The sequence below is a fragment of the Tiliqua scincoides genome, chromosome 10, assembly GCF_035046505.1.
Source record: "Tiliqua scincoides isolate rTilSci1 chromosome 10, rTilSci1.hap2, whole genome shotgun sequence".
Taxonomy (NCBI): Eukaryota; Metazoa; Chordata; class Lepidosauria; order Squamata; family Scincidae; genus Tiliqua; species Tiliqua scincoides.
The window spans coordinates 19,075,800-19,090,914 of NC_089830.1; the positions used below are offsets into that span (position 1 = coordinate 19,075,800).

Here is a 15,115-nt window from a genome sequence, read left to right on the forward strand (position 1 = left end):
GGCTTAGTCAGATACTGTGTGTGAAAATGTAGCAGTTTGGTCTCTGGGGCTGGACTTAAGATGCTGAAATGCAACACCTGCCATTGCCACTGGCTGCAGTGGAGTGGATTGTACCATTTCAGATGGCGGGGGGGGGCAGTGCCACTTTTAAATGCTCCCTCTTGCAATAACTTCTCATCAGGGGACAATCTAACCAGGGGGCACTGTCCCTGATGAGCTAATTTTCTACTTGCAAGGTGTTTTAAATATTAGGCACTGTTAGGTCTAGGGTCGCCTTAGTCTTTCACTTCGTTCCTATTTCCTTTCATGAATAAGGTTCGAAGCTTTTCCCTGTCTCCCATGCTCACTTTCTGCTTTCTTTTCCAGGTGCAAGTTGTCTCCCCAAGAAGCTCTATGAAACAAAGAGAAAAATAAAGCGTTTTTAGGGGGGGAAAAATCCTGTCTCCCCTCTGAAGAATTAAAGACCACCCCCCCCAAAAAACACCCCAGGCCCAAACATGGCAGAATACTCAACCTATAAGGAGACCTCCAATCGCCATTTACGTTTCAAGCTGCAGAGTCTCAGTCGTCGCCTGGATGAGCTCGAGGAAGCAACCAAAAACCTCCAGAAGGCTGAGGATGAGCTCCTGGATTTGCAGGACAAAGTTATCCAGGCTGAAGGTAGCAACTCCAGCATGCTGGCCGACGTGGAAGCTCTACGGAAAAGGGTCCTGAAGATAGAAGGCAAGGATGAGGAAATCAGGAAGGCGGAGGAGCTGTGCCAGTTGATGAAGGAGAAGCTCGAGGAAGAGGAGAGCCTTACGCGGGAGCTGAAACTGGAAATCGAGAGGCTTCAGAAGCGGATGGCGGAGCTGGAGAAACTGGAGGAGGCCTTTGGGCGGAGCAAGAACGACTGTACCCAACTGTGCCTCAGCCTCAACGAGGAGAAGAACCTGACCAAGAAAATTTCCACGGAGCTGGAGGTGCTCCGGGCGAAAGTGAAAGAGCTGGAGCAGTCCGAAGACCAGCTGGATAAAACGGAGCAGAGTTTAGTGAGCGAGCTGGAGAAGCTGAAGTCGCTGGCCCTCGTTTTTGTGAACGAGCGAAAGCACTTCACCGAGAAGGAGAAGCAGAACGAGAAGCTCATCCAGGAGCTGACGCAAAAGCTGGAGCAGAACAACAAACTGAACCGGGCGGATCAAACGCGGAACGCGTCGAACCTGCTGGAGAGATCATCCAACAGTATCCTTGAGAGGAATGACCTGAGAATCGAAGTTGACATGACGGGTCCGGCGCTGTCCTCCAAAGAAACCAGGAGGAAGGGGAGCTTGGACTACCTCAAACTGGTGGAGAACGAAACCCGAAACAAATCTGAGAACCAGAAGAACAAGAACCAAGAAGACAACAAGGTGAAAGACCTCAACCAAGAAATCGAGAGGCTCAAGACGCAGATCAAACGTTTTGAGTCTTTGGAGGAAGAGCTGAAGACCCTCAGGGCCAAAAATAACGACTTGCACGACAGCTACTTAAGCGAGCAGAATAAAAATAAGCTCCTCTTAGACCAGCTGGACGAGATGAGAGCTCAGATGAAAAAGCAGAAAGAGCTGGAGAACGGGGAGGCTGACGCAGAGGAGGTAAGCTTGCCCGGCCGAGTGAGGCACAACAGACCCAGACACCGACTGGCGTTTATGGAGTCAACGGTTTCGAAGCATAAGTCCCGGGAGCTTTCGCCTCAGCACCGACGGGACAGGGTCCATCACCGTGAGTTCTCGTTCAGTAATGAAAGCTGCAGCCAAAGCAGCAAGAGGGTCCCAAGCCCGAATTTGAACAGCAGGAGAGCGGCCAAAGCGTCGAGTACGTTGGCATTGTTGGATGCGGTCGCAACCGATGCCAAGAGGACTGAAGAGAAGTCAACCCCGGGTGTGCACCAGAAGGATGGGAGCACCCCATCAGCCGAGGTGAAGAAGCCAAGGGAGCAGCCATCTGTGCTGAGCCGTTACCCACCTGCAGCGCAGGAGCAGAAGTCTTGGAAGGCACCATCGAAACCCAAGAGCGAGAGCGCTTTGAGGAGTAAAGTAGAGAAGGCATCCCAGCCGTTCAGCGATGCCCATCACTGCAAGTCCAGTGCGCTCGAGGAAAAGCAGAGCAAAGCGGAAACGGCGGCCTCGTCTTTCTCCAAGACGAATCTCCCAGAAACAACCGTTCTTTTGGCAGAAGCTCACATCTCAAAGAGTAGTCGTGGGGCATCCAACGGAGCCGGCTTGTCTTACCGACACCACCTTCCTTCAGAAACATTGGCTGCTGAGCCCACCTGCTCAAAGACGGAAGTCGCACCTTCGTCCTCCTCTCGTAGGCAACCCATGGAAGAGAATGTCGCAAAGGTCCTCGGCTCCCGAGAAAAAGAGTGCACGGATTCTCAGCTGGAAGCCTCGAAGCCCTTACCTCTGTCCAAGTCTTGGCTCATCTCCAGGAGCCAGGAGGATCTCCTGCAGGGTGTCTCAACTACGAGGAAGGAAGAAGTTGATCAGATGGCTGCCTTAGCAGGCAACACTAATGAAGTCGGTCTGAAATCTTCTTCCACAAGATCCAAAGCTATCAAGCCCAGTGGCCAAGATAAATTCAATACCGGCGAAGAGATTGGGAAAATCACAGCCAGTTCTGTGGATTTAGGGATGAAAAGGGAACCAGTTTCCAGAGAGTTTGGAGGCGCCAGGGGTCCTGTCCGAACATCTCCCTTTGAAAATGATAAAAATGCCTGTGGCGAAGAGGAAACCGGCAGGTTGCCCAGAACAGCGGCCTCCGCGACAGGGTTGAGATGCAGAAGGGCACTGAATGAAAGAGAAGCTCTGAGGTCTAGAGCCATCATCAAGCCAGCGATTGTGGAAAAGGACGTGAAAGAAATCATGGGTGGTTTGGGCCCAGCGCTGGAAGCCGGCTTGGACAAACAGCACTGTGTCTTGAAAACGGTTTCGCACAAGATGACAAGCAGCATCACCATCTACCCATCTGAGCCAGTTACCCCAAGGACCAGCACCAGTGAAACCTCCAAGGAGCAGCAGCAGCAAACATCATCCACCTGCAGCATGAGAGTCATTCCAAACGACCTCTCACCGGGCGCCAACCCAACCAGCACACCTTACGAGATCTCAATCAACAAGAGCAATATCACCCTGAAGTTACCGGAGCCTGAAAATAATGGGGAGCCCCTTCCACGGAGCAGGGGCGAGACGGTCGTCTCGAAAAGCAGTATTACGATAAAACCGTCGGAAGCCATTGAGAGGAACAGCGATCCGGCCGTGGACGCAATCAATTGGAAGAGCCACAGCACGGTGGAGACCAACTCGTTGGGGACCAAGCACGTCACGCTGAGAAGCGGAGACCGGTGGAGAAACAGGCGGGGGTTGCAGTCTTTAGAAGATTCAGAGACCAAAGCGGTTGGGAATTCCGCCCCAAGAAATCCATATAGGTCCTCCACGGACCCTTCCAAACCAGAAGGCACTAGTGCACGCATATACACCATCGAGCAGAATTCCAGAAGGGCCAGTGCCTCTGTAAACTCTTGGAACACTCCAGAATTGGACTCTAGAAGGAGCAAAAGTAACTTAAGTGCATCAGAGATCATCAGTCAGAGGGGCTGCGTCAACAATCCCGTGACGCCGTCCAGCTGGAATAGCACAGCATCACCGGTAAGTGTCCACTCTGTTCTCTTAATTTTAATCCAGAGGTTCTGAACACTTTGGGTGTTGTACCCTCAGTTTTAGCCAGTCATGATAAAAGAAGTTTGAATGGTTGGCAACCTTCAGTCTCGAAAGACTATGGTATAAGCCTACAGCACCCGGTATTCCCAGGTGGTTTCCCATCCAAGTACTAACCAGGCCTGACCCTGCTTAGCTTCTGAGATCAGACGAGATCAGGCATGTGCAGGGTCATGACTAAGTCCCACTGATTTCACTGGAACTTACTCATGACGAAGGAAGTTTAGTTATGATTAGGTCTCAGATGCAGCCCTTTGTCATCTTAAATCAAGGTGGGGAAGGTAATATTGTTAAACCAAGTGGAGGCACACACACTATAATATAAGGATAGTACAGTGCTTCTCAAACTATGGGTCAGGACCCACTAGGTGGGTTGTGAGCCGATTTCAGGTGGGTCCCCATTAATTTCAATATTTTATTTTTAATATATTATACCTTGACAGCATCAAGTCTGTGACTGCATTTGGTGAAATGTTACAGACCTGTACTTTTAACAGCTACTATGTATATTCTTTTAACAAGGATAGTAAATGGGACTTATTCCTGGGCAAGTGTGGGTAGGATTGCAGCCTAGGATTGTTAAAAATTGTCCTGCTTGATGTCACTGCCAGTGGGTCCTGACAGATTTTCATTCTAAAAAGTGGGTCCTGGTGCTAAATGTGTGAGAACCACTGGAATAGTATATATACAGGCCTTTCTTGGAGTGTTGCAAGAATTGTTGAGATTTTTAAAGCACTTTGAGCAGTTAGTAAAAGCATTGTTTAAGCTTATTATTTTTTACTTATTTTAAAAATGAGTATATGCTTGATCTTGCTGGAAAAGTAACCCATAGTGGGGCAGACTGTCATTAAGATAGGTCCCAAGCCATCTAGGCTTTCACCGTTAAAATAAGTGTGTTGAATTGAATCGGGAGACATTATAAGAAAAGAGATTTGGGGGAATGTGGACCTCCACCTTGGCTCATCTCAGGATCAGCTCTTACAGGGTCTCTGAGCTTGGCAACAGGGAATCAGCTTAGGGCCTTTTGTCCTGTGTTTGCAAGTCATGGGGTCCTAAGCAGAATCCCATGACCCCCAGAAATAGAGTGAGGGTTGTATTCAAAGAAAGTTAGAAATATCAGTAGGAACGAAGGAGCTCTAGGGCTTATATAAGATATATAAGAGAATGTCACATAAAGCAATACACTTTGCTGGGTCAGTTCAGATGATCTCCAAAACTAAAATTATCAACGGGATAATTATGGTTGTTTTAACAAACCACAGTTCTCTTGAGTTTTGGATACAGCAGGGAACTGTGACTTGGTTTGAAAGTGGAAGCTTTTTGACTCCACCTTGGATATGCAAGGGGAGAAAGTGCAAGCCCAACAGAGAAGCATACTTGTTCATGATTGTCTGAGCCAGACCTCCCTCTCTCTAGTCCTGGGGTGTGCCATACAACGTGGACCTCCTCCTTCCACCACAGCATGGGCTAGCACTGTTCTATAACGATGCTGTTTCTTAGCTTTAAGTGTGGACCCCCACATAGATGCAGGGCAGTGAAGTTTGCTTGCACTTCCTTAGGCATGGTCTGCAATTTAGGGCGTGATCCTAACCACTTATGTCAGTGCTTTTCAGCTTTCCAGCACTGACATAAGGACAAAGCAGCTCTGAGGTAAGGGAACAAACATTCCCTTACTTTGAGGAGGACTCCCTGAGTGACACCCAACTGCAGGATGCAGCACACATCCCATTGGCACCGCTATGCCAGTGCTGGAAAGTACTGACATAAAGGGTTAGGATTGTGCCCTTCGTCTTTTTCTCCCCAACCATGGCAATGAGTTTGCAACCCAGCCCAGCATCTCTGGCCTGGATAAAATGTCCCCTATCCCCATAAACACCTTCATATACTCCCTAATAAACCATACCTGTTTGTAGACATTAATGTTTAGACCACTTGGAGAGTCTCTCTTGGCTGAAAAAAGAAGGGTGCAAATGTAATTAATTACCCTCGTGTAATTATGCTTACACTGTTAGTTAACACTAATGGGATGGGATCCGAATGCCCCAGAAGTATGTCAGCAGAATGGAAATTTTAATTCCTTCTGGTGGTTTTATCACCTAGAATGCAGTCAGGGAGGGAGTGCATGTTACACCCAAACCAGCTCTGCTGTCTGTCTTCAGAACCTGGACTATAAATATCCTGTGACTCTCTTAGCCAGTTCCTTCCGTTGCCCCAATACTGTCACAGGCAGGAAGCTTTTCCTAAGAGAACTGCGTCTAAAGGCCGCCTTGTCAGTCGAAAACGAAAACAAGCCGAGCATCCCCTAAATCTGAAAGCTCTACTGTGAGTCTTGGGACAACATCCTGCCTCTCCTTCCATGGTGGAACTCATGGCGGCACATGTAGTGTTGCTTGGGCATCTCCCATCCGGTGCAGCTTAGCTTCAGCAAGGGTCATGCGCCTTCAGACCATGTGTCCACTGAATGCTCACTTTTGGAAGTAGTGACCTTTGTGGGTGCCACGGAAATTCAAGTCTTGAGAAACCTCTAAAAAGTATTGGGTGATCTCAAGTAACTGGGGATCTAGGGCAGAGATAATCCAACAGTCAGCGCCAAGAGCTGAGCCAACATGATCCATCTCACCATCCCCATTTTGTAAGTGGCAAAAAATGGGAAAGGCAATTTGGGGGCTTAAAGGGGGGGCTACAGGCAGTGGTAGGCGCTCAAATGGGCATCCAGCGGCCGGTTTTTTCCCTTTTCCAGAAGTTGCCAGGGAATTATGTCATGTCACATAGCATCATTCCCAGGGGACTTTTGGGGGGAAAGGTGGCATCTATCAGTTAGCCATAAGAACTCCGCTGGATCAGGCTAAAGGCTGACCTAGTCCATGGCCAACCAGATGCCTGAGGTAGCACACAAGACAACAAGAGACCTGCATCCTGTTCCCACTCACTTGAATCTGGCATTCAGAGATAGCCTACTTCTAAAACCTGGAGGTTACATGTACTCATCATGGCTTGTAACTTGTGATGGACTTTTCCTCCAGAAATCTGTCCAATATCCTTTTAAAGGTATCTTGGCCAGGAGTCATCACCACATCATGTGGCAAGGAGTTCCATAGTTTTTTTAAAAAAGGGTTACCATACATAATGGTAGCTGTTGATGTAAGTTTGATGGGCCTGCTTTTGAGATAGCAGCTTTTAAGTTCCAGATTTGGGAGTTCCAAGACCCTAGCTTTCTCTTTTGGAAACATTGATTTTCCTCTACTGGTTCCCTCCCCTTGCCCTCCCCCCATTCACTGTAACCCACTCACCTTTACTGGGGCAAGGCTGGAGACATCCTAGTCATAGGAGGTGAGGGGAAAGAGTGGATGGAGAAACCAGGCTGGAGAGGAGAAAGTTTGCAGCTGCCTCCTTTCTTGGTGCTTCTGAGGATACAGATCTTCTCCAGGGAAGGCCCAGTGGCGTAGCAGTCACACCGGGCAACAAGCTTTAGGGGGGCATCAAGCTCAACTTGTCACTAGTGGCAAAAATTGTGAAAATCTTGGTATGTACAAATAATACCATCATGTTATATATCATTGGAAAGGTAATTTAATGCAGAATGCAATGCAACAAACCACATTAGAATATCTGTATTCTATCAAAAGTTATGGCCAATTAACCAGAAAATGAAAACACAACTGCCTTAAGGAACAAAAAGCAGATTTCTTTAACTCAGAACTGACCTATGAGACTGATTGTTCTGAGAGCCAATGAGATGTTAGTATGATACTGCATGGCACCAATAAGGTATTAATATGAATCGGCTCTCATTTCCATGTATTATAATACAGTTATTCCTGCTAACTGGTAAAGAGGCACTTTTTCAAGCAGTGCTTCTCTTTTATTTAGCAGGTAGAGAATAACCATCCCTCTTCACCCTAGCAATAACCAATAAGGGGCACACTTTTTTATTTATTTACTTAACTAAATTTAATGAAGGGGAGGCTACAGAATCTCCTTTGATCCCAGGTAGCTAATAGATGCCTTAGCTATACCATCAGGTGGGTGATGAACTGCTGGGGGGAAGAAGGCAGGTTTCCCCTCAATTTGCACTTTTTAAAAAGCCCAGGCATGATGTCACTTCCGGTTGTGACATCACTTCTGGGGCATCATTCTGAGCTCCGCACTGGGCTACATATTCATGAGCTACGCCACTGGGAAGGCCTGCGCTTCCCCAGTCTCTTGCAGTGGGAACTACTTTGGAGTTCATCATTGCTTACATCAGGGGTGCTCAATAGGTGGATCGCGATCTACCGGTAGATCGCAAGGCAAAATGAGTAGATCGCGGAGTGCCGACCCCCCCCTTCAGGTGCCTCTGGGAGGAAACGCCGGGAGTAAGGCCCATTGTACTCAATGGGGCTTACTCCCAGGTAAGTGTGGCTAGGATTGCAGCCTCACAGCCTAATCCTAGGCATGTCTACTCAGGAGTAAGTCCTGTTATACTCAGTGGGGCTCAAGGTACACCAACGTACATTGTACACATAAATGTTATGATGGCGCGAACATTGTAAAAAAAACTCTGGTAGATCTCCGGGCCTTGCTGGGTTTCAAAGTAGCTCTCGAGCCAAAAACGTGTGAGCACCCCTGGCTTACATATTCAAAAATTAGGAGTATTACAAGCAATAATCCTGATGACAGCAGATTCTTAAAATGAAATGTGTAGAACAGTTGCAGAAGGGACCTCCTTCAGTGCAGAACAGTGCAGAAGGAAAACCTGCAACCATCCAGCGTGGTGGGTCTCCCAGTTCCCCCCCCCCGCCCCTTAAGAAAGCAGAAGGTGGCAATTAAAAATCTACGTGCGTTGCTTAAAGAGCCGCGATCTCAAAGAACGCATCTGGAATGGTTTTTGAACTTTTTCTGGGTTTGGCTGCTGTCCTCAAATGCTGTCACAGCTGCAGGCTGGGTTGGTGCAATAGCGCCCTTTGCTGGTGGTGGGCTGTAAGTACAACATTCGGTGGCATGAGGCTTTTTATTGAGTTGCAGTTCTGCTCTGCCCTTCCTCAAAGGAAGCTCAGGGCAGAGGGCAGCAGTGGTGGGTCTCCCAGTTTCTCCCCCCCCCTTTTTTACCCTTATGGGAAATAGTTTGGGCCAAGAGATGTCAGCTGACCCAAGGTTAATTAGCCATTTAGCTCCACGGCTAAGGACGGAGGCGTACTGCATCGCTCTAGCATGCGGGTCAGTGATGTCACTTCTGGGTTCTTCACAGAGAGAGGAGCTCTTTCTGCTGTGGCTTCGCACCCCCATTTCTTCTTCTGCGGAGGGTTCTGTTTAAAGAAGAAGGAACGGGGGGGTTGGCTCAAAGTCACCAGCACTTCCTACTGCTACCTTGCACATGCCTGATCTCGGAAGCTAAGCAGGGTCAGGCCTGGTTAGTACTTGGATGGGAGACCGCCTGGGAATATCTGGCGCTGTAGGCTTATACCATAGTCTTTCGAGACTGAGGGTTGCCAACCAGGGTGGAGGCTGAGGGGCATTAATGTGTGACCTCCCTTAGCGTAGTGCCTGAGGCAGGTGCCACTCAGGTTCTGCCCTACTTACACCTCTGGCTAAAGAAGTAGGGGTTGAACTCAGCTTGATCTCTCCTGCCTTTCGAGACCTTTGGTGCATACAGTGCTTACTTAATAAAATGACAACTTTTATAAAATTGATCAATAAAACAATCAGTAAAACTGCTGTTCATTATATCCACTCCTAGCAATACAACAGCATCATGGCTGTCATAAGGACTAGAAATGTACTTTTTTTACAAAGATTTTCAGGATCTCAGATGCGGCAACTCTGTACCAAATTCTATGCTTTGAGAACACTATCTGAAGAGTGCCCTGGCAAGGGCTGTAGGAAAATGAGAGGGAAGAATGGACTAGACCAGGGGTGTCCAAAGTTTTTGGCAGGAGGGCCACATCATCTTTCTGACACTGTGTTGGGGGCTGAGGAAAAAAAAGAATTAAATTTCAAATTTGAATAAATTTACATAAGTTTACATAAATGAATATATTAAAGATGAACTTATATGAATGAATGAAGGTCTTGAAATAGCTCATGGCCTATAAAGGCCTTGCACAATGCAAGGCTGGCCTTTCCTTTGCTGCCGCTACTGCATCACAGACCTGAAACAGCAAGCAGCGGAGGAAGCCCTCATCCCACAGCTCATGCAAGAGGTCAAACAGTCGCCCTCACGCTGATAGCAGTTGCATCGGGCCAGTGAGGGCTCCAACAAATCTCCAGAGGCTCATTGGAGACTGGGGGCTCCCTGAGGGCCGCATTGAGAGGCCTCGAGGGCTGCATGTGGCCCCAGGGCCGGGGTTTGGACACCCCTGGACTAGACTTTCTCAAACCTTTAGCACCGGGACCCACTTTTTAGGCTGAGAATCTGCCAGGTCCCGCTGGAAGTGATGTCATGACCAGAAGCGACATAATCAAGCAGAAAATTTTTTGACCTATCCTAGGCTGCAATCCTACCCAGGAGTAAGTCCCATTTACTATCATTGTTCAAAGCATATCCATAGTAGCCTGTTCAAAGGACAGATCTGTAACATTTCCCCAAATGCAGTCACATACCATGGGAGCATCAAGTCTAATACGTTAAAAATAAAATATTGAAATGAATGGGGACCCACCTGAAAATGGCCCATGACCCACCTAGTGGGTCCTGACCTACAGTTTGAGAAACACTGGAATAGACCCATGCAAGTGACAAGTAGAACATACCGCTTTTGATTGTTCTGCCATGTAAATAAAACTCCTTGCAAAATGAAAACTCACGCAGTGGGGGTACAGTCTGGCTCACCTCCTTTGCCAGCTGTGCTAGTTTCCTTTTTGTGGACATTAACGGCAGAAGGCAGTGTTAGAAAAATGTGATCTCTCAGCCTGAAGTCCATTCTTCTACTACATTTTGTAGCCTGCATGTAGTTGCCATGTAGTTAACAAGTCTCCCTCGCTTCCTCATCGTTGAGCATCCCAACCTGCCTGCCTCTTGGGTAAACTTATTTCTCGCCTGCATTTTGGCCCACTACAGCAGGGGTATCAAACTCGGTTCATATTGTGGGCCGAATAGCCATCATGGTGCCTGCTGTGGGCCAGAAATGACATCATTAAGCAGGACGTGATGTCATTAAGCAGATGATGGCCAGAAATAAGCAGCTTGTTCTCACATAGGCACTCATTAACTGCAAATGACGGAAGAGAAAAGGTGCAAATCTTGATCACGTTTTCAAGCCCAGTTATCATGTGGGCCAATCCTTTCAAGCAGCACCTCTTGCATCATAGTGTCACGTAGATCGGCAGGTGAGAGGTGGACTGTGAAGTGACACCTTGGCAGAAGGAGTGCTGAAAGGATGGTTGGTTGGCAACCTTCAGTCTCGAAAGACTATGGTATAAGCCTACAGCACCCGGTATTCCCAGGCGGTCTCCCATCCAAGTACTAACCAGGCCTGACGCTGCTTAGCTTCCGAGATCAGGCATGTGCAGGGTGAACTATCCCTCCATGGCTTGTGTGATAATTGGGCTCTCCGAGCACCATCTCCTTCTCTCACCCCTCTTGGTCTGCCCCTTCCCCTGTTTTGTTCCTTGCCTTCTGAGACCTCCGTCCATCTCTCCCTCCGAGAGCCTCAGTAGAAGTGGCGCTGCTGAAAAGGACACTACCGGGAGAGTCCAGTTATCACAGGGGCTTGATAAAGAGCTTCCAGGGACCACATCCAGCCTGTGGACCTTATGTTTGAAACCCCTACGCTAGACACTTTTAGGAGCTCACCAGTGGTTGCAATGGGATATAGCCCCATCTCAGCACAGTATTGATGTGACAGTTTTTGCTAGATTTGCTGAGGGGAAATGAGACAGGCAGCCTTGGGCACCACAAGTGGTAGCGAAGGGGGTGGGGGGAGGAGGAGTGGGACATCATTTCTTACCCACTGCTCAGCTGGAAGCAGCTCTAGCTGGGCTCCAACCATATTAAAGTCCCCTACCTTTCCCCTCCCCCCCCGGTTTTGGTACAGGAAGAAAACAGAGAGTTTGTTCGCAGTTCCAGAAGAAAACAGTTTGGCTCCTCTGAGCAGCTTACCTGGGCCGAGACTCCAAGGAAGAGGCCGGACTCCAAGCTGGAGCTACACCACCAGCTCTCAGGCAGCAGGGCAGAAGAGCGAACACTCTGGTCCAAAAGTTACGTGGAAGACCACTGATCAGACCAAGGGTGAGACCGGAGCATGTTTGCGCACGCACAGTTTTAATGGGAGATCCTTGTTCCCATTTGGTGGGCCGCTATGAGATACAGGAAGCTGGACTAGATGGGCCTATGGCCTGATCCAGCGGGGCTGTTCGTATGTTCCCCTGCTTGTGGAAAGTGCCTATGAGTAGAGTCACATATTGAGTTGGTCAAATGGTGCAGTTTTGAGAGGACTGTACCACTTCTGACCTGCACTGGGTTTTTTGAGGAGGGAAATTGCACAAGTGAACAGTGTCATCAGCTGGCCCTGCTTGCAGAATTGACACAAGGCTCAACGCCCAGTTGTGCCATGTTACTTTTGCACATCAGAGTGCTTGAGCTGTGACTTCAGCTGGCAAGTCCTACACTGCTTGCTGCATTACTGAGGACAGTGTTACCCAGATCTCGTCTGCAAAATTTCCTCCTCCTGGGTGTCTCAGAGGTGTCTGGCTGGTCACTGGAGGAAAAACAGGGTGTCTCTATCCTCATCTAGGAGGGCTTTCTCTATGTATAAAAACTATTTCTTGTCCACTTGCGTCCAACGGCTCTTTTCTCTCTCCCCACCCAAGGTCTGCCCCAGTCCAGCTGCATGACCTCTAGAAGCTGAGCTTCATCCTCCTCCTCTACATTGGCCTTTCCTGCAGCCAGACCACCACAGGGGCACCTGCAGTGTGCGACTTTCAACCTTTTTAGCTCTCAAGGTCCTTTTTCCCAGCCTTGGGTGGCTTTGCATTTTCCTTCTCCTCCCTGAGGAGGCTGCAGAGACTTCGCTCAGGGGAACCCTACTCTGTAATCGGATGGAGCTTGGACCAGGACGTGTGACTGACGGGGTCTTTGGATCAAGGAAGCCAAGCCCTCAGAGCTAGGGGGCCGGGCCCTCTGCCGGTGGGACTTTCTGGAGAGGCCAGAGTTTTTAAATTTGTAACCACTGCAAAGAGTTCGCAGGACAGGAGAGCTGCAAACCGCCCTTCAAACTGCAGACCCTCAAGGAGCCCGGAACCTGCATCAAGCTGGGAGCCAGGAGAAGTATACAGATGTTTTCCATGGATTTTTTTTTTCATTCTGCCTGAAACCAGCTGCCACAACCTGCTCGGCCTTGTGAGGAAGGCACAAAGAAGCACTCTTGATCCTGAAGAATTTTGCCCCAGCTGTGCAGGATGCATCGTGTGCAAGCCCAGGGGCCAGGCTTCCAGGCCATTGCTTCTGAGCCGCTGCAGCCTCTCCCCACCCTGCCTGCACTACATCCAGCTTGGCCCCACCTGCAAGCAATCAACTAGCAGTCATCTTCCCACCAGAGTGCAGGTGGCGGAAGCAGCCCTCTCCTCGGCTCCCTCGCTCCAGCCTCTCGATTCTGGAAGCCTTGGCTCCCCTTCTCCATAGCAAGGTCCTCTCCAGCTCCTGGAGCTTCCAAATGAGGAAACTTGGACTTTGCAAACCACCAGCTGAGCTAGCTAAGGCACAGGAAGTGGAAAAACCAAGACCTCCCAGCCAATTGCCATGCTGGTCCTATGGGGAGCCTTCTGGAGGTCTCTTGCTTGCTCCTAGAAGTCCTCGACATATTACTTGAACTACCAGCTTGAGGCCTCCGTCTGGGCCACTTTTTTGTCCAGCAGCAGGGGCTGTCACTAGGCACCTCCTGGGATGGCAGTGGGGGGGACAGACGACGACACTCCTTTGTTTCTGCTACCTCACTCTTCACTTGCTTGTGCAAAGGGACCAGTGAAGACTCCTCCGGCGGCACATGGCCCTCCCTCTTCCACCCCTTGAGTCAGACTTGAACCTTGAACCCACTGCTGCCCCGGCAGCCTCACACACAGGACTCCTTTTAGCTGTCTTCCCCGTGCATTGGTGCAATAAGGCTTTAGATGCTGCTGTGCTAGCCAGGTCTCCATTATCCACTCCCCCCACCGTCACTAGGTCTCCACCCACATGTGCGTACATCATGTGACAGCTTGTGGTTGGACATATAAATTAGTGGCACTGAAAAGGACAGCGTTTGAGGCAATAGGAGAAGGTATGATTTCCCTACCTGTGGCATCAGATCAGCTTTGGGCACATGACCGTTGCCACCCCCAGCTCCAGTCATCAAGCAGTGACCATGGCCGAGCATCCTTTAACGAGAGACACCGTCCTTTAACGAGAGATCAACACCCTTGGCAGTTAATGGTAATAAGGTGATTTGTAGGACCCAATCAGTGGGGAAGGGAAGAGCTTAATTCAACCCTTGCCCAAAGATTCTCCCCCCAGAACTGGGCTTCCTTCAGGCCTCAAAAGGCAGCTGGGTATGGAACTGAGGGAAGGGGAAGAGAATCAATGGGCAGGGAAGGGGTTAAACACACACACACACACACACACACCTTCCCCTTAATACTCCTGGAATACTCCCTCCTCATCTTGTGCTAGCCTTAGGAAGTGAACAGAAGTAGGATGGAGTGGCTTTGTGTTTACTGTGTAGTGTCGCCAAGACCTGGATCTAAAAAACTGGAGCTCTGCTTTTTAGATTTTCAGTTCTACTGGGAAAGATCCTGAATGCCCTTCGTCCTGGGAGAGAGCAGGGCTAGCAGGTCTTCCCCCTTTCTTATACCTCTCAGGAAGGTGATGGTGGTAGTACACTCTCATCCTTCTTATTCAAAGCCATAGGACCGGTGGCATAGTTGGAGGGGGGGCGGAGCACTCAGTCTGTCAGGGAGCCTCAGCAGGGAGGGCAAGCGGCCCCTTCCTTCGGAGCCATTCCCAGCGTACAGCTCCCCCTGGCGGGAATGGCTCTGGAGGGAGGGGCCGCTTGCCCACCCTACTGAGGCTCCCTGCCAGGCTGAATGCTCCGTCCCCCCTCCAGCTACGCCACCGCATAGGACCAGCTTCTCTCCTTGTGCAGAGAGCAAACCAGCACTCCGCTCGCCCCTGAACGCAGGCCAGCTTCCCTGATCTTTGTTTGATGGGAGGTCTGAGGGTGCAACCTTATTCCCTTGAGAAAGGCTGGCCTGCGATCCTGCCCCACCCCTCCCTGCAAGAGTAAACACACCCCACACACAAGCTTAATTGCAAGCCCTATGAACTACTAGAGCTAATAAGACAATCTTTTTCAGAGTTGCCTTTGGCTTGAGGTGGAGAGAGGCAACTCCAAGGGACTGGGCACCGACTTGCATATTTTGATTTTCGGTCT

The 15,115-nt window shown here is 49.5% G+C and overlaps 1 protein-coding gene and 1 pseudogene across 1 annotated transcript in view; one reads left to right on the forward strand and one right to left on the reverse strand.

Annotated features, from left to right (window-relative positions):
* LUZP1 (leucine zipper protein 1) overlaps positions 1–14,594 on the forward strand; it is a 60,213-nt gene extending 45,619 nt beyond the window's left edge. Inside the window, exons 2-4 of the mRNA XM_066639060.1 lie at positions 367–3,665; positions 11,747–11,940; positions 12,522–14,594. Coding sequence (XP_066495157.1) covers positions 498–3,665; positions 11,747–11,929 — 3,351 coding nt within the window. The 5' untranslated portion in view covers positions 367–497 and the 3' untranslated portion in view covers positions 11,930–11,940; positions 12,522–14,594. The remainder of the gene's footprint in view (positions 1–366; positions 3,666–11,746; positions 11,941–12,521) is intronic.
* Positions 3,803–3,918, reverse strand: LOC136661823 (5S ribosomal RNA; annotated as a pseudogene).
* Positions 14,595–15,115: the final 521 nt, after the last annotated feature.